The 27,665-nt window shown below is 43.2% G+C and overlaps 1 protein-coding gene and 1 long non-coding RNA gene across 3 annotated transcripts in view; one reads left to right on the forward strand and one right to left on the reverse strand.

The window, feature by feature from the left end:
* Positions 1–2,743: 2,743 nt before the first annotated feature.
* On the reverse strand, positions 2,744–6,589 carry LOC106971977 (uncharacterized). 2 transcript variants are annotated; one of them, XR_003421880.2, is made up of 3 exons: positions 6,206–6,562; positions 4,486–4,749; positions 2,744–3,236 (listed from the first exon to the last, which is right to left on the reverse strand). It is a non-coding gene; the product is annotated as an uncharacterized LOC106971977 (long non-coding RNA). The 2 variants fall into 2 exon arrangements; XR_008295539.1 differs by having other exon boundaries at positions 2,744–4,749; positions 6,206–6,589.
* Positions 6,522–27,665, forward strand: part of CPB2 (carboxypeptidase B2) — a 50,291-nt gene continuing 29,147 nt past the window's right edge. Inside the window, exons 1-4 of the mRNA XM_015068917.3 lie at positions 6,522–6,677; positions 20,123–20,198; positions 22,376–22,500; positions 24,015–24,123. Of these exons, the coding sequence (XP_014924403.1) occupies positions 6,604–6,677; positions 20,123–20,198; positions 22,376–22,500; positions 24,015–24,123 (384 nt within the window). The 5' untranslated portion in view covers positions 6,522–6,603. The remainder of the gene's footprint in view (positions 6,678–20,122; positions 20,199–22,375; positions 22,501–24,014; positions 24,124–27,665) is intronic.

The following is a 27,665-nucleotide window of genomic DNA, read 5'->3' on the forward strand; positions in this document are numbered from 1 at the left end:
ATTCCCCGCTGGATCACAGACTATATATTCTCTGTATCTCTGTTTTGTTTATTTAAATTATCACAGAAAAATGGTAGTATGCTAAAGTCTTCCCTATGTTGTTACGTATTTATGCTTGAATTTCTGTCACATTTTGCTTTATGTTTTCATGGCGTTTTTTCAATTCATAAAGTTTAATGATTCTTGTATATTAATTATATCTGTTATCGATCCCAATTGATCTTTGTCCAGTTTAATGCTTTTGCATTGATTGAGCTTACTTTGTCTGATTTCAACACTACCACCTTTAAAAAATTAATAGACTATTTTCTAGAGCAGTTCTAGGTTTACAGAAAAGTCGATCAGAAAACACAGAGTTCCCACATACCTCTCCCTCACCACCCAGTTTCCCTTGTTATTTACAACTTATATTAGTGTGGTACAATTTGTTACAATTGATGAATCAGCATCAATACATTATTATTAACTACATTCCATAGACTACATTATGGTTCACTCTTCGGTACATTCTATGGATTTTAACAAATATATGATGACATGTGTCCATCAATATTTCTTCTACACGATAGTTTCACTGATCTAAAAACCCTCTGTGTTCCCCCATTGCATCCTCTTTCCCTCCCCTCAGCCCAGTGCAACCCCTGATCTTACTGCCTCCAGTTTTGCCTTCTCCAGCATGTCATATAAGTGGAATCCTACAGGAGGCAGCCTTTTCGGATTGGTTTCTTTTGCTAGCAACGTGCCTTTAAGTTTCCTCCATGTATCCCTATGGTGTGATAGCTCATTACTTTTGACTGCTCCGCGGTAGTTTTTGTTTCTGTTTTATTGATGTCTGGTTCTACACGCCTTCTATTTTTAGACGTTGTAGATTGTTCTACTTTAGGTGTAAACATTCTAAAAAAGTAGCAGAGCGATTACCTGCGATTACCTGCGATTACCTCCCAGAGGCAAGAGATCTGGGAGCCCTCTCCTATGTAGCTGACCGCTGAGGGCAGAGCAGGACAACTGAGAGCAACTCCTGAGGCAGTCAGACCCTGCTAAAGACGATTTGCTCCTGTTCTTAAGTAATTTGAGACTCTGGTAAATAAAATGTCATGAAAATAACAGCAAAGCCCAAACCCAGCTCAGCTGTAGCTGAGATTAACTCAATCCCTCACACTAGTGGCCTGAAGAAGAAGATATACGACTATTCAGGACGTAAGTACCATTTACGTTAGTCTATTCTATCCTTTTACACGTAATATCTGACATTCAATAAAAAAATCATAGGCACGTGGAAAAAAAAAACAAGAACCTGTGACCTAACTTTAAGAGATGAAATTTTTAGGAGCACCTGGGTGGCTCCGTTGGTCAAGCGCCTGACTCTTGATTTCAGCTCAGGTCATGATCTCATGGTTGTGAGATTGAGCCCCACAGGGGGCGCCATGCTGGGCATGGAGCCTGCTTAAAATTCTCTCTCTCTCTCTCTCTCTCTCTCCCTCTCCTTATGCCCCTCCCCTGCTCTCTCTCTCTTTCTCATAAATAAATAAATAAATAAATAGCATTAAAAAAAATCACTGCAAAACTTAATGGTATAGATTCACACTTCCACAGTCAATGGACTTTTTGCAAAAACATTGGCAAAGTGATTCCACAGGGAAAAGAAAGTTTTTAGTCGATGGTGTTAGAAGGACGGGGTGTCTAGGAGGCTAAACAACCTCACACTCTGCCTCATACCACATACAAAAGTTAATTCGAGATGGATCATAAGCCTAAAATAAAGGCCCAAACTATAAAGCTTCAAGCACAGTTCCATGACCTTGAACTCATCAAAACCTTCTTAAACAAGACACAGAACATACCAATAACCAAAGAAAAATGGATAACTTGGACTCAGCAAAATTAAAAATGTGTGTTCTTCAAAAGGCACCAATAAAAAGTGGGTGAGCCACCAAGTGACAAAAAATATTCACAAAACATATATCTAGACAAAGGAGCCAGATTCAGAGTATATAAAGAACTCCTATAAGGTACGACAAAAAGAGAAACAATTGAATTTTCCAAAATGGTCAAAAGATTCTAACAAGAGTCTTCTTCGGGAAGATATATTCATAACACTTCTACGTGACAAAGGACTGATGTCCAGAATATAAGTAACTCCTACAAATCAGAAGTAACACGAACAGTATGATTAAAAATCAGGCAATTGGGGTGCTTGGGTGGCTCAGTCGGTTAAGCATTTGACTCTTGGTTTCAGCTCAGGTCGTGATCTCGTGGCTTTGTGGGTTTGAGCCCTGCATCGGGCTCTGTGTTCCCAGTGCCAGTGCTGCTTGGGGTTCTCTCTCTCTCTCTCTCTCTCTCTCTCTCTCTTTCTGCCCCTCTCCCACTCGTGCTATCTCTGTCTCTCTAAAAATAAATAAATAAACTAAAAAAAATCAGGCAAAAGATCTGAACACACACACACACACACACACAGCCAAAATTCTTAACATCATCAGTCATTATGAAATGTAAATTAACATCACAATTACTTAGCGCCACACTTTCACTAGAATGGCTGAAATAAAAAAACACTGCATCAGGGAACAACAAGGATGTGGCTCAACTAGAGGCTCAACTAATAGGGTGTCCGTGGGAGCGTCCAATGGTGCAATCACCTTGGAAAAAGGCACAACAGTTGCTTATAACACGAAGTATCCCTATTACCTAGCAATTCAACTTCTAGATATTTACCCAAGAGAAATGAAAACACTTATCCACCAAAAAAGCCTTGCACAAGTATATTCGGAGTAGTTCTGCTCATAATAGCCCCAAACTGAAAACATCCCGGATGTCTATTGACAGGAGAATGGGTAAACAAATACTGTTATATTGCTCAACAATGAAAAGGAATAAATTGCTGACACACACAGCAATGCGAAAGAACAAAAGGAACCTGACACAAAAGAGTACAGGCTACAAGCCATAGACTGAAAGTCTGTGTCCTTCTCATCCCTCACACGTATATTGAAACCTAGTCTCCAATACGATGGTATTTACATGGAGCCTTGGGGAGATGATTAGATCATAATGGTGGGTCCCTTATGAATGGGATCACTGCACTTATAAAAGAGATCCCAGAGGGCTCTATCATTTCGTTTTCATTTTCTTCACACCATGTGAGGATACAGCCAGAAGGCAGCCATCTATGAACCAAGAGCTGGGTTCTCACCGGCACCGAATCTTTGCCCTGGTCTTGGACTTCCCACTTTCCAGAACTGTAAGAAATACAAGTGTTTGTTGTTTAAGCCATTCAGTCTATGGTATTTTTGCTACAACACCCTGAACCGGCTAGGACAGTATATGATTCCATGAAGTTCTAAAACAAGCAAAATTAACCTCTGGTGATAAAATCGGAAGAGAGGCTGCTAGAGTAGAGGGGAAACTGGGACAAATATCAAAGAACTTCTGGAATGATGGAAATGTTCTATACCTTGAGAGGGGTGTGGGTTACTCAAGCGTATGTATTTTTCAAGACTAATCTAACCATACACTTAAGATCTGTGTATTTCAATGTACGTACTTCAATTAAAATTTTTTTTAACATTTATTCATTTTTGAGAGACAGAGCATGAGTGAGGGAGGGGCAGAGAGAGAGGGAGACACAGAATCTGAAGCAGGCTCCAGGCTCTGAGCTGTCAGCACGGAGCCCGACCTGGGCCTCAAACTCACAAACCACGAGGTCATGACCTGAGGTGAAGTCAGACACTTAACCAACTGAGCCACCCAGGCACCCCTGTGTACTTCAGTTTTAAAAAGATAGTGCCCACTGCTGCCTAGGACTGGTTCCTAAGTATCTGCTGGTCTATAAGAGACAGAGGAGTAACTAAGCCAGTAACTAACTTAAGTCATGCTGACTGATGACTGGATCTTTGAAAGCCATGATACTATCATGGTGTAGAAACTCCAAGAACCAGTTTAAAATAAGTATTCTTGGGGCGTCTGGGTGGCTCAGTCAGTTGGGCATCTGACTTCAGCTCGGGTCATGATCTCCCAGTTCATGAGTTCGAGCCCTGCATCGGGCTCTGTGCTGACAGCTCAGAGCCTGCAGCCTGCTTCAGATTCTGTGTCTCCCTCTCTCTGCCCCTTCCCCGCTCACACACTCTCTCTCAAAAATAAATAAACATTAAAAAAATTTTTTTAAATAAGTATTCTAGGGGCATCTGGGTGGCTCAGTCGGTTAAGTGTCTGACTTCGGCTCACGTCATGATCTCACGGTTCATGAGTTCGAGCCCTGCATCGGGCTCTGTGCTGAAAGTCAGAGCCTGGAGCCTGTTTCAGATTCTGTATCTCCCTCTCTCTACAATTGCTGAAGAAATAATAAAATGGTTTTCCCAAATTGAAGAAATGTCTAAGTCCTCCGATCAAAATTACATTCCAGGTTCCAAGCTAGATAATAAAAAATAAATTCACATCTAGACAGGAGTAATGGATCTGAAAAGTATAAAAGATAAAGCTAATCCATACTTCCTTAAAAGCCATTGAGTGGAGAGAAGAGATGATCTACAGAGGAACAAGACCTGACGGTAGATTCCTACCGTGCAACAGTAGATGCCAAAAGACGATGGAAGAGCTGTCGTTCTAGAACATTGCGTTCAGTTCAACTAGTCCTTGAAGGGGAGGGTAGAATGAAGTTCTTGTCAGACATACAAAGTGTAACAGACTCTACGACCAATAGATCTTCACTAAAGCAACTTTTGAAAGATTGCTTCGGCGCGAAGAAACGTAAACCTGGAAAGGAGACATCGGATACAAATCAATAGGGACTACAGAAACCGGAAAACTTTGTCAGTAAATTTTTTTTTTCAGTACATTTTAACCACTGACTGTTACTTTAAAGTTACTTTTCGTGTTTGAAACAAAAACAAAGTCAAAGTCCTTGGGTTAGTTTTTCCTCTCTCCCTTTCAAGTGCAGTTATGTTACTCACCAAAAACATAATTCAGTTTGGGGCTCCTGGGGGGCTCAGTTGGTGGAGCATCTGACTTAGGCCGTCGGGCTGTCTGCTGTCAGCACAGATCCTGCTTCTGATCTTCTGTCTGCCTCTCTCTCTGCCCCTCCCCATGCGCTCTCTCTCTCTCTCTCTCTCTCTCAAAACAAACACATTTTTTTTTTCAACGTTTATTTATTTTTGGGACAGAGAGAGACAGAGCATGAACGGGGGAGGGGCAGAGAGAGAGGGACACAGAGAATTGAAAACAGGCTCCAGGCTCTGAGCCATCAGCCCAGAGCCCAACGCAGGGCTCGAACTCCCGGACCGCGAGATCGTGACCTGGCTGAAGTTGGACGCTCAACCGACTGCACCACCCAGGCGCCCCCAAATACATTTTTTAAAATGTCTTTCAAAAACATAATTCAGTTCATGTGTTTTTGCTTGTAGTCACTTTATTTACTTGTTTGTTTCGAGTAAGTGAAAAATTAACGTGGTCCTAAAAATTCTGTAGTTTTTGAATTCTGAACTATTCAAAAACGTTTACTCCAAGAAGTGTTCTTTCTCCCATCTCTTCTTCCCTGTTCTTACTCTTTCATCTTTTCCACTCAGTTTTCTACCCACCTGCTGTAGGTAACTATATCCTAGTGGATTTCTGGTCTATTCTACCTGTGTGTCTTTCTCTAAAATGATCAGATACACTTGCGTGTTCTTTTTTTTTTTTTCTTCTTTCTTACACAAAAGGCAGTTTCAGTGGAGATCACGTTTAGTCCATTAAATAAGTTTTAATAGCTTTGACTCTCAGAGAGAGACGTTTGAAATCTGCATCCTCTCCTTCTCAGAAGTCTACTGTTGGAATGTTGTTTTATTTTGCAAATTTGCCTGCCCTGACCTCAAGAAATGCATAGACCAGTGGGAATTTAGAGAGAATACCTAGGCTTCGTCCACTTACAGAGGTAAGATGTGGCCTTAAACCAGACAAAATGTTCTAAGATACTATCTTCAGAATGACATGTGATAGCTTCAATTTAGATAATGGCTCTTCTGGTGGCCTTTCCTAAATAAATATGAATTCAAAGCAACTTGATTTTTCTTTATGGCTCAAAGAACTCTCTGGGACATAATATTCCTATTCTCTTACAGGTGGGCCCATCACTTCACATGAACAAGGAAACATCTCTTTAAATGGAGATCCTGTAATTCTCCATACAAGTTCTCCTTCTCAACCTTTGTAAGAGTCACAAATTTCAGAAACTCACCTTCTACGTCTTCATCTAAGTCGAAAATGTTGCAAAGATAGAGACAAGGGAAGATCTCTTTAGTACTCCACTGGAGACCTCCCTCAGCACGGGTTATGAGCCATTAGTCAAGACTCCAGGGTTATGGCTCTTCAACGAACCAGACACGTTTCTGCAACATTCCTACACTGTTTCTCCTGGCCTCATCGTCCCTGAGGAGTTAAATATTTTCTATTTGGTCAAACTCTCATCATACTTTATTTTTTGAGGGCGGAAATAGAAGCGAAGTCAATTGATCGCAGGAATGAGAGGGACTGTGGCATTATATTTTAACCAGTGTGTAAAGAAGGCTCTTATGTAACCAGGCATCGGGGCCCATTTCTCCAGAGAATTTTGTTGTTCAGCAAATCGCTGCTGGGATGAAGCTTTATAGCTTTGGAGTTCTTGCAGCCATCTTCCTCTCGTGTGAGCTGTATGTCTTCGCTTTTCAGAGGTAACCCAATAGAATCGTCGATGGTGGGGGGCCATTTTCCTCACTTGTTTGCCCCACGTGGATTCCAGTCAGTGCACTAACCTGGGGCGCAAAATGTTAAAAGCTCGAAGGTCAGCTCTTTCAGAAACTTTCCTTGTTGCCCGACAAATAGTACCTTTCAGTGGAATAAGGATCTCACCAGATCCAGGGTCTTGTTTTTGTTTCTGGCTCTAGTTTCATTACTGAGAGAATGCTGGATGATATGTACAGTCAGTGGCTAGGGAGATTAAAGAAACAGAAGCTTTTTATAAAAATGATTATTTACACTCTAACACATCACATGGTTTGCATTTTTTTTGGTCTCCACCTCCAAAATATACGAACCGGATAATTTGCATTAACTAGGAATAAAACAACCATGGGTAGCTATGAATACTTTCCTCTTGTACGTGGAACATAGGAAGGAGAAGAAGGTAAAAGGTATGAAATATGAGGTTTGGGTTGAGCAAGGGTATTTACATAGGATAGGAAAGGAAGAGTCGTTGTGTTATAAAGAACACATATAGAGGCATATCTAATTCTTATTTTGCTTATGAGCGTGATTCCCTAGAGATTTTCTTCTAAAACCAGTTAGCAGAACACAAATGAACCAGCACATAGAATATAATGTATAACGAATAGTTCCAAGTTATGTGTAAGATTGTAATGTATTAACTAGTGAATTCATAAGTTTTAAAAATTGATACTGTTTCCTTTGGGATTACCTTATTATTTCCCCTTCGTTTGGCTTCTATGATTCTTTTCTTCTCTAATTATCTCTGAGACAAATGCCTCTCCCCCCTTAGGGAATGGTAAAGAGAGGAAGGACATACTAGGGACAGGGAAAAGCGTACCAAAAAAAACTTTTCTAGGTCAGAAAGAGCCGCTGGACAGCATTTAAGAAAACAGAGCTTGAGAGCCTAACGCTGTGTTTGTACATCATCACCGATTTAACTGTACTTGGTTGACTCTTTTTTGTTCAATATGATTATCAAGTGTCCTGCAACAAATTCCATCACCAAATAACGATTGTCATTGAATTGACGTGGGAGTCAAATTGCTACAATAATTGGTGACTCACACCTCTGTGTGTTATCAATGAATCAGATGACTATGATTTCTAAAATCCTTGCCAGATCTAACATCCCATAACTTGGTGGTTGGTTTTAATTAAAGGTAAGCAAGAAGGAAGGAGGAAAACTGATATCAACGTGTCCAGCTGGGTACTGTAGACATTGGCAGTGTCATCTACAGAGAGGAGAAAGGGAGGAGACACATGGTTATTTGGCACCTGTGTTGCCCCATGCGCTGGGCTCGGCGACTTGGAAATGTCATCTCCTACACCCTAGGAATCGTGGTGATGCCATCTTAAAGAGAGGGAAACTGAGCCCTAGAAAGGGTCAATCAAACAGGAAGCGAAGAGTTTGGATTCAAAGCCACGTTCCCCTCATTCCAACTCGTTTCACTGCGTAGTACCGCCTCTAAACAGTCTAGAAGTTAGGAAGAGAGCAATTTGATGGAGGTCAGACTTAGTCATAGTGAGTTTGCAGAGAGAAGACAGGTGGTCCGGAGTGCAGCCTGGGAGAGATGCGGGCTGGAAGTCCGGTATCACGGTCCTCGCCTGCGGTGGGTGAGGGGTGATGCCGGGCCAGCCCCTCGCCAGCATCCTCGGGGGTGGGGGGGTGGGGCTGGCTGCCGTGGAGCTCGGTGAGCTCACCTGCCTGCCACCATCTGGGTCACACTGTGAACTGAATTCCTAGAGAAGGCAATCATTGACGAGATACTCCAAAAGCTTTCCCATGTCACTTCGAAATGGCGAAAGCATGTAACAGTTTAGTGGAACTAAATATTACACAAATAAAATAAATTATATATAATTTTATATATATATATATTTACGGCCTATTAATTATATACGGCCTAAATTATATATATATATATATATATATATATATATATATATATATATTTACGGCCTATTATCGAAGCTAAAAGGGAAATCTAATTTCATTCAGGGCGAGAGACTTTGATGAATTATCTCTGGGGGCGAGAATACAACCCCTTCTAAAAAGAGCTAACAGCCTGGCTTTTCCCTAAAGCTGTTCTTTGTTACCGTTTTCTTGTCGGGATCATTTTCCTAATAACGCTTCGTGTTCCGGCAACCTCTTAGCGGCTGGTTTGGAGGTGCATTTTGATACGTCTCATCAGTGAAACGCCCCCGGAAAGAGAACAAAAAAACTTTCAAAGGCATAAATGCCATATGCCAGAGAGGAAGGCAGTCGAGCAAACAAACAAAAACCAAAACAGGTCTCTGTAGTCAGTTGCTATTAAAGGCCAAACACCGGAAAGGGCAAAAATGAAATACTAGCAAGAACCTTCTAAACAAGAGACATTAATTGTGTTGTGCTCTGATTACCTAAGTGCAGCCTGTCAGCGGAGGCTATTTATTTGAAACAGACAAGTGGGGGAAAGTGCAAAGAAAAGAAGGAAAAAGAATGGGAGAGTGGAGGATGGTTGGGGAGAGAGGGCTTCTGAATTATTAATAGACCAGAGGACTTGTTCCTTCTGTCGACTTCATACACTATCTGCCGCCTGGAGACCAGTTTATTCTCTTTCCCTTGGTTCCCCCTGATATATTATTTTCATCTGAAGGAGCAGGGCACCATTGGCCTTAAAAAGCTGTAGTGCATAAAACAAAATTGTAGCCTTGAGCTATGTTCCATTGTTCAGAGGCGTCTCCCCAGCTTTTCAAATTCAAACATAATCTTTCAGAACTAGGGCGAATGTGAACCTTCTCCTTGTAAACCATAGCAGGGGACAGAGCTTGATGAAAATAATCATATTCTTAGAGGGGAAGCAACAGAGGAAATGCTGTCTAGTATTAATCTGGAGATAGCCCCGGAGCTGCGACTTACAAGTTATGCAGCCTTGGACGATTTACTTGTCCTCTTTGAGCACTGGTTTATTTTTTTGTGTAAAACGACCTGTTATTTCACTGTGCTCACACTTTTAATTCTATATTTAATGCAAGACTGGTTGTTTTTTTTTTTTTAATTTTCAAACGGCTATTAGTTAAATCCCGTAACTGTATCACTTCACAGATGCAATCAAAACATGTCTTTATGTTTTCGTGTCCCTTTGCCCCATTACATTCCATGTGACGGAATAATCTTTCTCTGCCCCTGCAGGGAAAGTGTGCAAATTCTGACTTTTTAGTCCGCTCTCAAGTAACTGATAATTTTGGGGTCGTGTTAACGCACAGACAATCTCGATTTAGAGACTAGACTATTGGGTCCCCTCAAGATATTATGCAAATGTCAGTCTTTAAAGGAGAACAACCCTTCATCCCTCTCCATACATACACCTGACCCTTTTCCTCATTAGTCCTTTTCTTGGGCTTTAACTTCTTCGGAATGTTTAAGATTCCTTTGCTGAGGAATTTTCCAGACCAGGGATAGATGCATCTCTTACGACTCCATGTTTCACCCCTAGGAATCTTGCATTCACTCCCAGGTTCTTGCCCTGTGGGCGACACTATCAGTCAACATCTGAGTTCTAACTAAGAACCATGAGGGGTTTCTTCGTTTGGCTTTAATTACTCTCCAGCCAACTAGAGACCAGGTGCATTCAGGTTTAGCTTCCTTGGAAGCAAGCCAGGCACCAGTCCTTGCGTCTCTAAACTTGAGGGAACATGTTCAGACTGTGCCATTACCCCTCGGCAGTCCTCCCTCTTAGGTGGAAATGAAGTAAGTAACGCCCCCCAAACTTCATCCCCTTTGGGAGAAGGGGTATTGACCGAACTGCGACAATTTGCTCCGAAGAAATATTTGCACCACCCTCCTCCCTTTCTCCGCTCAGACCACTTTTCATAGCCTCTTTCTGATGAAGTAAGGGGGCATAGAGTCAGGAAGCTGACTTTCAGGAACTGTGTAAGTTCTCCATTAGGTGACCTGACAGGACCCTCGTCCCATTCCCTGATTCCATGGTGCTGGCACGTTAGCCAAACAGATGGAGACAGAAGAGTGTAGCTCATCACAGCTGGTGAGCTTGGACACGTTGGACACTTGGACACATTAATATATTTTATGGTGTGTTCTTACTGTCATAATGTTAGCCCTCCCCTTTTCCCAATTTATGCTTCTGTATTTTCTCAAATTTTTTTCTCAACACAGAAACTCATTGGGATAACACACGTTTTTACCTTTACCTTTTCTTTTTCTTTCTCTTTCTGTTGACTCACTTGGGCCAACTACATTAGAAAAATGCCCTCATCTTCTAGTCAACACAACACTTCCCTTTCATGGATTTGGAATTCGGCCTGTTGGAATAATGGAGAGGTCATCGCTTTGTAAGGCATCCCATCCCATTGTTAGCGTCACTCGTCAGGAAGTTCGTTATAATGAATTATAATTCTAATGATAAGGATTTACTTATATGACTCCCCGCTTTTTTGTACCTCACATCAAAAGGGGGCTTGGAGTTTTTTACTCTTTGGTTTCAATTCCCCAAATGGGGCCCAACCACCTTGTAAATAAGGGCCACAATCCTGACCCCAGGTTTTAAGACCCTTGATTCAGGTCAGGTCCCATCCGCCCATTTTACTCATTTCACTTCCCGGTACATTCCAACATAAGCCCCATATTCTTGCCCACCCGGATCACTTGTCATTCCTTGAGCTCTGATTTTGCCTTTCCACTTACACATCAACATTTATACGATTTCATCTCCGATCCATTTGCCAAACTTCCACCTGTCTCGGTCATCTGGCCTCACTTCCCTTTCTTTGCCAGATCCTGCCCACCTCAGAAGTCCAACTCAGAGTGCCTCCCCTCTCTGACGACCTCAGCCCCAAATAACTTTTGACTTTGCATTCATGTGACAGAGAATACAATCTCAGAGAGCACTTACATGGTTTATCCCACACATTAGATGTTTGTATCTGTTGTGGAATAGTTTCCCCAGGAAGCAGGCTCTGAGATAGAGATTTTGCATGTAGGAAGTTTACTGGAAAGTGATCTTGGGACCAACATTTGTGCAGGAATGAAGGAAAGAGAACTGGGCAGAGAAGGGATTGAACGGTGACACGGTCACACAAAGGCCTGGGAGCCCTGAAGCTGAGTTGTCCTTGCAGAGCTGTCCTTGCAGAGCTGAGTTGTCCTTGCAGAGCTGTCCCAAACTGGGGCAAAGGGCATATGCCTCTATAACCCATATTTATTAGTGGGAGGTGGACTGTACTTGGGAGGGGGCATGACCTTGGCAGCATGGCCTTCTTCAGTCAAGGAAGAGTCCTGGAAAGGGACTCGAGTGACAGCTGCCGACACTTGCAGAGCTGGGAAAATGAAAGTTCTTTCCTGGATGGGGACCTGGGGAGCACAATATGCCACCTCCTACAGTTCCGTTTTTGTGCCATTCAGATCAATCTGCTTCAAAAATCAGCTTTGGGAGCAGCTCCTCTGGGATTCTGGTTGCTCTCTTCTCCTGGAGGAAAGGTACGAGAGGAGCATTAGTGGAATGAACTGCATCCCACCACAGCTATACCTGGTCTTGAGACAATAAGCAATACTCACAATTTTCCTTTTCTACAATCCATTCTGTTTTCCCCTCAACAGCACCTACCATGGTCTAGGCAACGCACCTGGTGAAATGACCCAGACCTTTGACCTTCAAAGGTCTCAGCCTCCAATCACCATGCCCTCTTGAGCCGTGGCTGTTGGCCTCGTCCATATACATCAAAATTGGACAAGGGAGTAGTATAGAATGCCTAAGCTTATCAAGAATACCGAATGTATTCTTCCCTGCCAGCTCAATTGTGTGCATGCACCCCTCAATAGCCTCCTGATGATCAAAGTCACTTACACCTTCCAGAATAACTCTTCTCCTTCCTGATGATCTTTGGGGACAAGGAGACTGCAATAACTGTCTGTTTAACAAGACTCTTGCCAAGACTCTTGCCACGAAGAAGCTTTTCTTCCCTGGGAACCAGAACTTTTAAATTTACAGAGCCATATTTATAGATTTCAAGTACAAATTCCCCAAATTCACCTGGAAGGATGGTAAAAAAAGCTACTTCAACCTAGTTCCTGGAACCATGTATTCTAGCTTGTGGGGACACCACACCATATAACGATTATTGATTTAAAATATATATTGCAGGGGCGCCTGGGTGGCTCAGTCGGTTAAGTGGCCGACTTCGGCTCAGGTCATGATCTCGCGGTCCGTGAGTTCGAGCCCCGCGTCGGGCTCTGTGCTGACAGCTCAGAGCCTGGAGCCTGTTTCCACTTCTGTGTCTCCCTCTCTCTGACCCTCCCCTGTTCATGCTCTGTCTCTCTCTGTCTCAAAAAATAAATAAAAACATTAAAAAAAAATATATATATATATATATATTGCATCCTAAGAGGATGTTGCCTCTTTCCAAGCTAGCACCTCAGCTAATCCATTCTAATGGCTGTATGAGGCTGGCAGCTTCTGAGTGGTGTGGTAGGTGATATGCCCAGTGGACCCCACAGTAATGTGCCCATTCTGCACATCCCTTGTTGTAAAGTGGATCCCCTAATTGGTTACAGTATTAGGTGAGATCCAGTATCGATCAAACACTATGTAAGTCCTTGTATGGTAACATTAGCTGTGGCCCTGCAGGTAGAAGAGGCAAATCAAGACTCAGAGCAGAAGGGGAGCAAAGTAGGCAATTTCTCACCAAGCGGTTGCTTGGTCTCTTCAAGGTATAGTGTGATTAAAGGGCTTGATTTTGGCTTCTGTTGCTGGAAAGTTGGACATTTGGCAACAAGAGTTGCCCTATCAATCTTGGTGAGTAAGAACCCATCCCGCGGGGCCACGCATAGCTTCACCTTTGCCATCATGGCTATTCTGTTCAAGGGCCCTTTGTGCCAGCACTGGGGTGACTTTTGACAGAGCCCAACTGACATCAACTGCCCACTTATTTTGTTTACATAGTTATTGAGTGCCTATTGTTTTGTGGGTGCTCCATGTTAGGTGTTACAATGTGCTACAAAGATTGTACTTTCTCCCCACTTCCATAGTCCTCCACAAAGCAGATGCCAAGGTGGGATGAGACATGCAAGAGATGTATTGAGAAAAGGAGGAAAAAAGCGAGAAGGGGATAAGAAGAGGTTCTAGGGAGAGATGTGAGACTGCAGTGCAGGTTTGCAGTGGAGGAGAAAGAGGAGGAAGCAAAGTGGAACACGGAAGGTCTTAGATCATAGTGCACCTCTAAGAAAGGTTTTGCAAAGTTGATAAGACAGTTCTTGAGCTCACGTCACCCATCAGAAGAGCCCCTCATCTTTCAGCAGTGAGCCTGCCTTAGTATCCCCGCCATGCTCACTTATTAGCTGGACGCAGCCAGTGAAAACTGTGGCCTTAGCACTAACATGAGGACAGATTTCCAGCACAGCAGCTGGGGCCTTCCATCAATTACACATATTGCAGCTGGTGATCCTAGAGGTGTTCTCAGGGCCACTCCACTCCTCCATTAGCTGGTCATAAGGGACCTCCACATGTGGCAGGTGTCAGTATGAGCTGAGAGAGAGGTCCTGGTGTAACAGTAGGGGATGCCACAGGGGTCTGGGCCACCTGCTTAGGCACCTCATTTGTGTCCCCGAACCCTACTCGCCCCGATCCCGGATGTTCCGCTTCTGTCTTAGGATGGTTTGCTGGTCGGCCCACCGAACCTCACGACGTGACAACTGTATTAGTTTCCTATTGCTACTGTAACAAATGAGCACAGGGGAGGGTCTTAAAACAACACAAATTTATTTTCTTAGCTTTCTGTAGTTTAGAAATTAAAAATGGGTCTCGCCGGCCTGAAATCAAGGTGTCAGCAACCACTGTGTTCTTCTCTAGAGGCTCCGAGGGGAAAATCTGCTTCTTTGCTTTTTCCAGTGCCCAGAGGACACCCTCATTCCTTGGCTTGCGGCCCCTGCTTTTATCTTCAAAGGCAGCAGACGCAGGTTGAGTCCTTTTTGCACTGAATTACCCTGATCTCTTCTAGGGCCAAGTCTCCCTCTGCCTCGCTCTGTCTCCCCTCTCCACTTTTTTTTTTAAATTTTTTTAACATTTATTTATTTTCGAGACAGAGAGAGACAAAGCATGAACAGGGGAGGGTCAGAGAGAGGGAGACACAGAATCTGAAACAGGCTCCAGGCTCTGAGCTGTCAGCACAGAGCCCGTCGCGGGGCTTGAACTCACGGACCGCGAGATCATGACCTGAGCCGAAGTCGGCCGCTCAACCGACTGAGCCACCCAGGCGCCCCTCCCCTCTCCACTTTTGAGGATCTTTGCAAAAGCACTGGGTTTACCCGGATAATCTAACACGATCGCCTCGTCTCAAAATATCGAACTATATTTGCAAAGTCGCTTTCACCATGTAAGGCTCACAGGTTCTAGGGACTAGGACATGGACATTTTAGGGGGCCATCATTCCGCCTGCCAGAGTGCATATGACAGGACACAGGTCATGATGGGTGAGACTGACTCCATGACCACGAGTTACCCAGGGTCAGGCATTCCCTTTCTACCAGGGCCCGGTAGCATGTCAGGAACTGGTTTTTTTGAAAGGTGTATAATTCTCCTTGGCAGATGTCATGGCCTTCCTGTAGGTATCTATGCTGTGACCCTCCTGTTGGGACATGCCAAAACCTCTAAATGGCATCTTTTCCCACCACAGAGGCCTCTAATCCTTTATATTCTGGCAGGCCATATGGCCCAAGTGTCAGGGCTTCTTATGCCACAGCCTGAAACTTTCTTCTCTGGGCCTCTTAGTCACAAAGATGATATTCTTTCCTGTTACCCAAGAAATGGGTGGAAACAGTATTTCCAGGTGAGGTAGATCCAGAACCCGAGACCTCCCAGGAATCATGCTCCTTTCCTTATCAGGAGAAGTATAAGATGGGCGCTTCCTTTGGGAGGGAATTTCCCAGGCTATCCCAGATCACGAGACCTTTAAAATTTCCCTAGTATGACTCAGAGTTACCCGAGTACATTTGCCATAAGTTTCTTTGGGAAGGGACAGAGGAAGTCACGATCATATACCCTTTCTATGCCATTGCAGGGTCTTTCCTTGTGGGGACCTGGCTCCCCACTTCAGGCAGGAGATTCCGGGTCTAAGAACTGGCCTGCATCCTGGAAACCGGGCGATGGGTTGTGACTCTTGTTTGGAAGAGGTGCCCTTAGCTCCTCTCATATTCATCCTTGATTATTTTGATTGTAAATGTTGGGCAATACTTTTGCTGACCGGTATTTATCTTGCTTCTGGGAACTCTGTGTTCTCTTAACTAACCCCGTAGATTTCCGCGGGTCATGCCCTTCTGGCTGCCATGCTGACCTTGCTGTTCATTAAAATAATTGGGCCCAGCTAGTCAAGGGTGGTGAAACACTGCCACCTGGCTTCTATTGTATACCTCTTTCAACACCCCCATTGTTATTCTGCAATGTCATCCCTTACCTTCAGCTCTCAGGATCTACTCCCACCTAATACCCTCTTTTTTTTTTTTAATTTTTTTAATGTTTATTTATTTGTTTTATTTTATCTTATTTTTTGATGTTATTTATTTTTGAAGGAGAGAGAGAGACAGAGCGTGAGGGGGGGGGGCAGAGAGAGAGGGAGACACAGGATCCTAAGCAGGCTCCAGGCTCTGAGCTGTCAGCAGCCCAGAGCATCCCCCCACACCCGACAACGCGGGGCTCGAACCCGTAAACCCCGAGATCATGACCTGAGCCAAAGTCGGAGGCTTAACCGACTGAGCCAGCCAGGCGCCCCCGTTTATTTATTTTTGAGAGACAGAGAGGCAGAGCACAAGTGGGGGAGGGCAGAGAGAGAAAGAGACACAGAATCTGAAGCAGGCTCCAGGCTCCGAGCTGTCAGCACAGAGCCAGATGCGGGGCTTGAACCTATGAGGCATGAGAGCATGACCTGAGCCGAAGTTGGGCACTTAACTGACTGAGCCACCCAGATGCCCCTTCTCATACCCTCTTAACTAGTAGCTAGGGTTAAGTCATGAAATAATCCGGCTGTGGAAGTGCCGAGTATATTAAGAAAGGAAAGGGACTGTATCCCTAGAGAGGTACACTTGCCCGTGACACAGCATTTGACATTTTAGTTAGATCCTTGGAAGGTGGTGCTAATTGCTGTTAGGATGGTTTTTGGAAGCTTGGAGAAAAGAGTGGATTTTAGTGACCTAGAAATGTCAGAGCTATTATGGCAGATGGTGAAAGAAAAGATTAGAAAAAAAAATTCCCCAAACAGGACGTGCCGGGTTAGAAAACCCAACCCACTCCCCTGATGCGCTCAGAGCACCTTGGAAAACAATAAGGAATGTGCTAGCAAAAGGGTGGCTTTTTCACAGTCAGAGTAGCTTTTTATAAATAAGAGTTCTTTTTTGGTGAATAAATAATCCGGAAAGGCATAAAATTGGGGGGAAAAACACCGAGATATCATCCCCTTTAGAAAACATCATTAACATTTTGGTGATCATTCTTTCATGCATTTCTTTGTATATTTATATACACTCCGTGACCACAGAGACCTTTATTTTTTGAGAGAGAGAGAGTCCACAAGTGAGGGAGAGGGACAGGTGCAGAAAGAGAGAGAATCTCAAGCAGGTGCCATGGTCAACACGGAGCCCAACAGGGGGCTCGGGCTCAATCCCATGACCCTGGGATCATGACCTGAGCCAAAATCAAGAGTGGGATGCTCAACTGACTGAGCCCCCAAGGCACCCCTCTTTTATTTATTTATTTTTCTACGTTTTTTATTTATTTTTGGGACAGAGAGAGACAGAGCATGAACGGGGGAGGGGCAGAGAGAGAGGGAGACACAGAATCGGAAACAGGCTCCAGGCTCCGAGCCATCAGCCCAGAGCCCGACGCGGGGCTCGAACCCACGGACTGCGAGATCGTGACCTGGCTGAAGTCGGACGCTTAACCGACTGTGCCACCCAGGCGCCCCATCACCCCTCTTTTAAAAAGCAATCTTATTTCCTCTCCCCACTTCCCTCACCTACCCAATCCTTCGAATGCCATTCCACACCACCCAAATCAATGTTAACTCTGTGCTGTTTCTTCGTTCATCAGTTTTCTCCTGCTTTTGACACAGGTAATTTTCCTTTTACTAATTTATTTATTTTTCACAAAAATGGGATAATATTGTATAGACTTCCCCACATCTTGCTTCTCTCCCTTAGTGCATCATGTAAATCCCCCTCAGGTAAATCTAACTCCTTCTTTATAATGGTTACAAAACATTCTAGAATGTACAGACACTACCAGCGTTCAACAGTTCTGTTACTGACAAGCATTCGTGGGGTTTCTGGTTATTGTTACTATGAATGGTCCTGCAGTATCTGCCCTTGAACATATTTCCTTAAGCACTGGTTGAATAATTTAATGCTAAAACCTTACCAGAGATTGACACAAAATTTCCTAGTCTGTTTTTTTTTTCTGTGAGCCAGTCTTTCCTTCTTCTGAAAATCAAATCTCCATAGGCTTATTTCCAGAATTTAAAATCTTTCCATCGGGCTTTCTAAAACAAAACCATCTTCCACTCTATCAAAATTATTCTCGTAAGTCACAAGTCAAGTGATGTCTTTTCCTAATTCTTAATTGCCTACAACATAAAGACCGATTTCTCAGCATGCATTCAAAATTTTCTCTAGAGAAGGACTGAAATAAGTTTTCAAACTCATTTCTATGTAGCTACTCTCCTATCCTACACTTGGCAACGATGAACAGCTTGCTATTCCCCAACAGTGCCCTTTTGTCCCCTGCCACAGTGCCTTTACACACTCTAAGTTGCCTAATCATCACCTCCATGAAGCCTTTGCTAATAATGACAAGCAGAAGTTGTCATAACCTCTTTTGTATTTCCAGAGCTCTTGTTACATGTTTTTTTTTTAATGTTATAGAATAGTACCAAATTATTTCTCAAACTTTTTGTACCAGTTTATGTTTTCACCAGTAGTGGAAATGATTTCCTAAAGCCCTTCCTCCTTGCTAACACTGGATGCTGTCTGACTTTTTAATTTCTCCAATTGAGTGGTTGTGAAATGGAATCCCCTTACAACTTTAATTTGTAATTTTCTGACTCACTAATGAAGTACAGTGTTTCCATTCAATTATTTTTTTTTGTGACAAGTGGGTACTATAATCCCTTTCTGTAGTCTAGATGCTCATCCTTTATCAGTTACACATACTGAAAATATCTTGTTTGTTTATCTTTTTTCTCTTCATGATGCCTTTTTTTATCCATCATTTCCTTCTAGGTTTGTGCTGTACTGTGTGGTAAGAGCTCTTGCCCAATTTCTATGAAATTAAAATGTATCTAACCCCAAGAAGTAGCAGTTCCGCTTGTAGACAAATTCCAGCCCAATATATTCTTCAGCACAGATGATAACCTTGAACATACAATGTTGAGGGAGAAGGAATAAGATACCGAAGGACACGTACAGTATACGAATTTTATAGAGTTACATCAAGCAAACCTAAGGATGTCTTAAGAATCTACACATTCAAGAATCCGTCATGTGTTCAAGAATCCATAGTACAGAGAAAACGTAAGGGAATGAGCAAAGTGAAAATTTAGGGCAGTGGGTACCTTTTGTGATGTGGTAAGGAGGCAGAGTGGGGAGGAACCCACAAGGAGCTTCAAGGACACCATTAACATTGGACTTCTTAAATGGCCTAATGGGTTCCCAGGCATTCGTTTTATTATGTAATAAGCTAGTGTTAGCATTAATATTCCCTTATGCATCAAGTATTTAATTTTTAAAACTATAACTCATGCACGCACACACACACACACACACACACACACACACACACAGAAGAAAGAAGTCCGTACTCTGCAGACTGACTCCCATTCAAGAGAACTATTGATTTGGCAGTCGATTTGGAGCAGAAAGAATGAGAAAGTGTATGTTCTCTCTCTTTTTTTTGTCACTATATGAAATTTATTGTCACATTGGTTTCCATACAACACCCAGTGCTCATCCCAAAAGGTGCCCTCCTCAATACCCATCACCCACCCCCCATCAACCCTCAGTTTGTTCCCAGTTTTTAACAGTCTCTTATGTTTTGGCTCCTGCTCTAACCTTTTTTTTTTTTTCCTTCCCTTCCCCCATGGGTTTCTGTTAAGTTTCTTAGGATCCACATAAGAGTGAAACCATATGGTATCTGTCTTTCTCTGTATGGCTTATTTCACCTAGCATCACACTCTCCAGTTCCATCCACATTGCTACAAAAGGCCATATTTCATTCTTATTCTCTTTTTAACCCTTAGCCTGTAGCAAGATCCTCTTTTCTTTTACTATTTAAAGTTTTTGTTTTTCCTTTTTACAATTACCTAGAGGATTATTTAAAAATAAACCTCATTTAAATTTTTTTATTTAACCTCAAAATTCTGTGTTATTCTTTCCCAGTGGCCAGGTTTTATCAGCTTTTCCTAGAACCTCCAGGCAAGTTCAGATTGTGCAGAATCTTACTACAACATATGAGGTAATTTTTCCCTCATTTATCTTTACATTTGAGCCTTGAATAACACGGGTTTGAACTGCGTGGATCCGCTTACACACAGATATGTGAGAAAGAAAAGTATAGTACTGTAAATGTATTTTTCTTATGATTTTCTTAATAACATTTGATTTTTCCTAGTTTACTTTATTATAAAAATACAGTATATTCAGGTGCCTGGTTGGCTCAACCAGTTAAGTGTCAGACTCTTGATTTCAGTTCAGGTCATGATCTCACGGTTTGGTTTGTGAGATCGAGCCCCACGTTGGCCTCTACACTGATAGCACAGAGCCTGCTTGGGATTCTCTCTCTCTCTCTCTCTCTGCCCCTCTCCTGCTTGCACTTTCTCGCTCTCTCGAAATAAATCATAATCCATTGTTATTAAATAATTTATTATTTAATAAAAATCTCTCAAACTTAAATTAAAATACTGTATATAATATGTACAACATATAAAATATGTGTTCATCAACTGTTTATGTTATCAGTAAGCCTCCACTTAACAATGGGCTATTAGTAGTTAAATTTTGGGGAGCTCAAAGTTATACGCAGATTTTCAACTGCACAGGAGTCAGCACCCCTAATCCCCACATTCTTCAAGGATCAACTGTATATCGGCTTCATGGTGTCTAAATTTTGTGTGCCATGTTCTCTCAAATGTTGTCTGACTTAAATATAGCTGACATAAACCCCTCTTCTTATAGCCTTCTCCCCCTCCCCATAATCACATGATTTTGCCGGTGCTAAAATCAAAACATTCTTCGTTTGTGCTATTGGCTTTCCAGCCAATTTCATCATAGTAGCACTTTGGGAGTGAAAGTTGGTACTTACAAAGATGTGATGATGACAGAAGTCCAATAGAACTTTGCTTACAAAATAATGGTTCTTAAAAAGGAGCAGGCAGCAATACTACAGGGGAGCGTTTGTTAAAATCTTCATGCTTGGGACCCATCTGCCCAGAATGCCTAAGGTGTAGAAAGCTGACAAGAGTTACAAGATGTCATGGTAGAAAATTGATGGCCCCCTGCTTGTCAGTGAAGATTCTCCTGAAGCAGACATCAAAACCAGATTGAAGATGCCAGCTATGTGTACTAAGAGGAATGCTTGGGAAGGATGAAGAGGAGAAAGTCAGAGATGGCAGGGGGCACTTTCAGACCAGACACAGCTCTGACATTTTTGCAGACACGGAGACTTTGTAGATTCCGGGGCAGTTCCGATGAAGGTCTGGCTAGACCAGTGGTCAGTCCTGAAGCCAAAGCCACCGGGCTTTGGAAACCCATATCTCGCAAGAAGGGTCCTGCAAGAATATGCCCTCAGTGCCTGGTCCGTGGCTGGCTGCAGCCCCGGGGCAGCACGGCATCAGGCTCGGGTGGATCAAGAGGGGCAGTGGCTGCGAAGGCCTTTCAACTATGCTCCTCTCAACAGAAGCACCGAGTGGTGCGTTTTCATGGCCATCACACCATGGACAGAGGACATACCTCTGGAGGAAGCGTTAGACATTTAGAATCTTAGTTCTTAATCTGCCACTTCCTACGTGTATGATTTTAGACACGCTGGCTGTGGGCCTTAATTTCTTCATTATTTCCACACTGGAAGTAGTAACACCCGCCTCGCCTACATCAAAGCATAATTACAATGGTCAAAGGAAATGGGTGTGAAAATGCTTGGAAAAAGTGCAGTAAAGTAGAAAAAAAAAGTCAGTACTATTAAAAGTCATTGCCCAAAGCCCATAATTAGATTAAAGAAAAGGAATATCAACATGATAACAATATCAAGGACATGGAATTTTTATTAAAGAAGATCAACAGTAAATTAACTTTCTTTCTAGACAGAATTTCATTTCTCCTTTAAACATCTGACATACACATCCAGCTTTAGAGTTGGGTCATAAATATATTCATTGGCTCATTCATTCTTGTCTAACCAAATATTTATTGAGTGCCTTGTATGTTCCGGGGCCTCTCTACTGGGGTCACAGAAAAGAATAAGACAAGCTCCCTGCAAAATAAATGTTTACACTGCCCCGTGTGTGAATGGGGACCAGCGGCTAGGAAATGTCTGTTTCACTTCTATCGATACACGGTTTATGGCTTTAGTTATAGATGAGAAGGATGCAAACAACTGTTTTTGTTTTTATCAATTCTTCCCCTTGAAAAATGCAGATTGTTCTCTGGCAGCCGGTAACAGCTGAATTTATTGAGAAGAAGAAAGAAGTCCATTTTTTTGTGAATGCCTCTGATGTAAGCAACGTGAAAGCGAATTTACATGACAACGCGATTCTGTTCAGGTAGGCATCGTTCAGTATTTCTTGAGCAGCCATTAGACGCACCTATGAGGCATTGTATTAGCAGCCAGTATAATTGCTTTCTGGAAAAAATAAATAATTACACCGAACATGACAACACGGAAATCTCTGAAGTGGACCGGTGATGAAGTTTAAGTGGGCAGCTCTACCACCTTGGACAAGCGGCTTCACCTCTCACAACCTGGGTCTCTTGCCTGAAAATGACTCAGACTCAGTGATCTGGGGAGCCTCCTATAGTTCCTCCTTATTCCTTCCTTTTTTCAGTTCCTCTGCTCTGTGCCTAGACCTGGGGAGCAAAATTGTCATTCACTGTAGCAGGTTTTGTGGTATCTCTTGAAAAAGCAGCTGCTGAAGGGGATTCTGCTTCCTTCCTTGCTTTGCAAGGTCAGTGAACATTCCTGAACATCTGGGCCAAACTAAACGTTGTATCAGAGGCCATTTCTGTCCAGACGCCACACCCCCTTCCTCTCGGATGCTCCTGTTCAATGTCTCTATACTATGTCCGCTGTTTAAGAGCCAGGATTCCACCTGCGACGCTAGCATTCCTGGAGGCCAAGCTCTCTCCCGCTTATCAATGGGCAGCCTTTGGATAAGACACTACGATGATTATTAGTAATATGTTATAGGTGTTTACCGCCTTCCTGGAACTGTGCTGAGCCCTTCTACACATTGCTTCATTTAATTCTTATTTACCTCTGTAAGATAGATACTATCCTCATTAGGCAGATATGAAAAAACTGTTTCATACTCACAAAGGAATTTCTCAAGATCATAACACATAGAACATAGCAGGGCAAAGAGTTGAACTCAGACTTCTCTGATGTCAAAGCCTTGGCTTTTATCCACTGACCCCTCCAAAAAAAGGAATAACATTAAAATGATAGCTAACTTTCAAACTGTTCATCCCAGGTGACGCAACAGCTTAATTCACTTAAAATGTTTGCCTAGTTAACGGTGTGGCAATTCTCAAGAGAATTAAACAAGCTGCCTTTCTGGTACCTTCTCTTTCCCTGTGCTTCTGTTTCTCTAGAGATTTGATCATCTTTGCCTATGCAGAACATCTGGTGTAGGTCAATGGCTGTCAGGATGAAAAACAAAAAGAAAAGGCTTTCTGCTTCTCCTTGGTCCTCAACTGAAAACAGAATAATACAATGTTAGTCTGGATTTAAGAAAGTTGTCCATTAACCTTAAAGACACTGACGAATCACAGTCAAGGAATGTTGGTAATGGTGAGGAAAGGGTGAGTTTGGGGGGGCCTTCAAAACACATCACACAGGAGCCACTTTCAGCTCTCATGTGGGTTCCACCAAGAAGGTCTGTGAATTTCAGCTTGCTACTGCGTGAGGGGTTATTGTTTGCACCTTGATGAAGTTTACCTCGTTAAATTTCTCAGTGATTTTTTTCCCCCATGCTCACCTGTTGCCGTACCCACAGTGGGCCGTGGGAGAATCAGAGTCCTGTTTGGAAATCAGCTGTCCCTCTGTTTCGTCCCCCAGCATCCTGGTGGAAGAAGTGGCAGATCTTATTCAACAGCAGACTGCCAATGACACGGTCAGCCCCCGGACCTCTTCCTCGTACTACGAACAGTATCACTCGCTAAATGAAGTAAGCCATTACGTTGCTCTCCAAAATCACTATTTTAATTTAATTAGCATGGCCATTTCAACCATGGGATATTATTAAAAAACAGAATTAGTGGAAGAGAGTAAAAAAAAAAAAATTACGATTAGGTTGATTATACGGTGGTAACCTAGCCTCTTGTGGATATCTTCCCTGGGGAGGTTGCATTCTATTAGGACTCTGCCTGTAAGCAGGCTGTTTGTCCAGAGTTGAGAGTGTCTCTAACTGCTAGCAGTAACACTACACGTTAAGGAACAACAGGAAATAAAAATAGGGCCTTTTTATTGACACTGCCCCAAAGAAATTAACAGTCTAATTAATCATGTGTCTTTGGACTATTACCCTGATGGTGTTCTTACTGAATAATTGCTACATTTTCTCTCGCTGAATTAGAGGAATTTACTCACTCATACTTAGTACATGGTAAATACATACATTTTATTCCCCTTAGGAGGAATCTATTTAAATGAATGACGTTACTGATAATAATACCACTTGTATTTTTTTTTAACGTTTATTTATTTTTGAGACAGAGAGAGACAGAGCACGAACGGAGGAGGGGCAGAGAGAGAGGGAGACACAGAATCGGAAGCAGGCTCCAGGCTCTGAGCCATCAGCCCAGAGCCCGATGCGGGGCTCGAACTCACGGACCGTGAGATCGTGACCTGAGCTGAAGTCGGACGCTTAACCGACTGAGCCACCCAGGCGCCGCTGTGTTTTAATCTTTAAGAAGTTGATTTTTTTCCCTATCAGTACTTACAGGTTCCCATTTGCTACAGGGAACCTGAGAAAAATGCTGCTGTTCTGCTGTAACCTTTCATGTAACACTCTCAGAGCCGTTTCCCCATATTGTTAATTGAAAGGGTAAACTCCTTAGAGGACTTTCTTTTTTTATATAGTATGCTCCAAGTAATAAGAATCCCTTGATACCTTTTATTCCTTCATCGGAGTATGCTGCTGTATTGCCTAATGTTAAGTATTTTTATCATCTTTGGCTAGGTGCCCAGAAACTGTTAAGAACCATATCTATGTTTTTAAGACATCTAAGACTTAAGAAATACGAACCAATTTGCTATTTAATCTTCAAAAGCCTCTGTTCCTTTCCAGTTAGTTAAACCGGAACTCGGTCGGCTTCTAGAATCCATGTGCCTGGCTGATTGATGGGGATCTTAAAATTGCATCCCCTCCTTTGTGTCTCCTCCCTTGTCTCTATTCCCCTGAGACGTCTCCCCTCCAGTGTCCCCAATCTGATGCCGGAGATTGAGACGCTCGGTGGGTGTGATTTGCAAAATCACCGCTGTGCTGAATTCGATGGGAAGAGGGGAACGCCTGAAAAAAGTACTTTTAAATATTTTAAAAATGTTTTTTCATGATTTTGTTCAAAAAGGTGACTTTTTCTTACCTTGTCTCCAGGAGACAGTGGGAAGGACATGGGGCAGGGGTCGGGGGGGGGGGGGGTGGGAAGGACATGACTATTAGTCTGCCATAACAAACTGCCCCAGACTGGGTAACTTGGACCCAGAAATGTATTCTCTCCCAGTTCTGGGGGCTGGAAGTACACCATCAAGGTGACAGCAGGGGTGGTTTCTCCTGAGGTGTCTCTCCTTGACTTGTAGACGGTTGCCTTCGCAGTGTGTCCTCACATGCCCTTCTCTCTGTGTGCCCATCCCTGGTTTCCCTCCGTATGTTTATGTCCTGATCTCCACTCCTTATGAGGACACCGGGCAGGGTGGGTGAGGGCCGACACCAGCAGCCTCATTTTAACTTAATTACCTCTTTAACGGCCCTATCTCCAAATGTAGTCACGTTCTAAGGCGCTGGGGGCTACGGTTTCAGTGTATGAATTCGGAGGAGAACACAATTCAGTTCATAACAGTGACAATCCAGGAAACATTGCAGACCTCTCCTCCCTCCCCCCCCTCCTCAATCCTTAGGGTTCACAGGATCCATGGCCATCTGGCCCTCAGGAAATTCCACCAAGTCCTTCCTTCACCCTCGCCCTGGCCCTCGGCATTGATCTCTCCTTCAGCCCTCACCGCGAGGTCACCTGGTGGGCAGGAGAGTTCTTTTGTCATTGATTCCCACTAGGATCCACTGTAGGGAGAAAAACAAAGGGCCAAAAAATGCTTCTTCTCTCTCTCTTTTTTTTTAATGTTTATTTTTCAGAGAGAGAGAAAGAGAGAGAGAGAGCAACAGAGGGGCAGAGAGAGAGGGAGACAGAGAATCCAAAGCAGGCTCCAGGCTCTGAGCTGTCAGCACAGAGCCCGATGCAGGGCTCGAACCCACGAACCTGCAAGATCATGACCCGATCCGAAGTCAGACGCTTAACCGACTGAGCCACCCAGGCGCCCCGGCCAAAAAATAACTTCTTAAGACAAATGGCAAAAGAAGAGAGTTATTCAAAGGGTGTTACCTTCACTAGCTCAGATTAGATTGTGAGATGAACAGTTTTCTGTAAAGCTGCCTTCACACAACACAGCCTCCCTGGTTGGAGGAAATGTACCGAACCATTAATATTGAAACACAAAATAGTATCATGTAGTAGTTGTCTCAGATGCACTCATGCCTTAGAAGAGTAGCATGGTAAACAGAGGCCCAGCGAGGAAATCTCTGATGGCTAGATGCCCAACACTGCAGGCATGGACAGCATTGGTATTTGGTGACAGGTGGGCCTTCGGAGAGCATCTTAATCCCCAGCACAGGACAACCACTTACCCTAGTTATGCTACTTTGAGAGGATCCACGGTGCTCCAGGTCCCATCAACTTGAAATTACCTCTAGATAAGGTCCTAGAAATAAGGCCAAGGGTTGGTCACTCCCATTGCAGAAGGTATACAAATACAAGTATGGCCCCTGAGAAGTTGGTCTGCAAACATGACCGAGTTCCATCATTCAAACCCTGATTCGAAGTGGACACTAGCCTCAAGTCAGGTCCGGGAGTTTTTGTCTCTTCCTTCCACTGTAATCTGGACAGAATCACAACCACCACTAGACTTGCAGTCAGGAGAAAGGTCCTGAATCAAACGAGAGAATATTTTTCCTGCAGATTGTCCTCACCTCTGCCTCCTATCATTTTACACATCTTGTTGCGAGTGCACAGATCTCTAGTGGGGAACAACGGTGATTTATCCTGTACAAAGACAGTGCCCAGGGCCTCTTTAGGTTACTCTTCTTAGGGGCGCCTGGGTGGCTCATTCGGTTAGGTGTCTGACTTTGGCTCAGGTCATGATCTCACGGTTTGTGAGTTCAAGCCCCGTGTCAGGCTCTGTACTGACAACTCAGCCTGGAGCCTTCTTCAGTTTCTCTGTCTCTCTGTCTCTCTCTCTCTCTCTCTCTCACTCTCTCAAAAATAAAAAGTAAAAAAAATAAAATAAAAATGAATATTAAAAAAATTAGAAAAAGGTTCTATATAAATGGAAACTCATGAATGAATGGGAAAGAAGATTTCACACATGGAGGCAGGGATTCAATGTAATGAGCCTTTAAAAATAACTTTCAGGAGATACACTTTAAAGATTACCTTTTTC

Source organism: Acinonyx jubatus, chromosome A1 (genome assembly GCF_027475565.1).
Source record: "Acinonyx jubatus isolate Ajub_Pintada_27869175 chromosome A1, VMU_Ajub_asm_v1.0, whole genome shotgun sequence".
Classification (NCBI taxonomy): Eukaryota; Metazoa; Chordata; class Mammalia; order Carnivora; family Felidae; genus Acinonyx; species Acinonyx jubatus.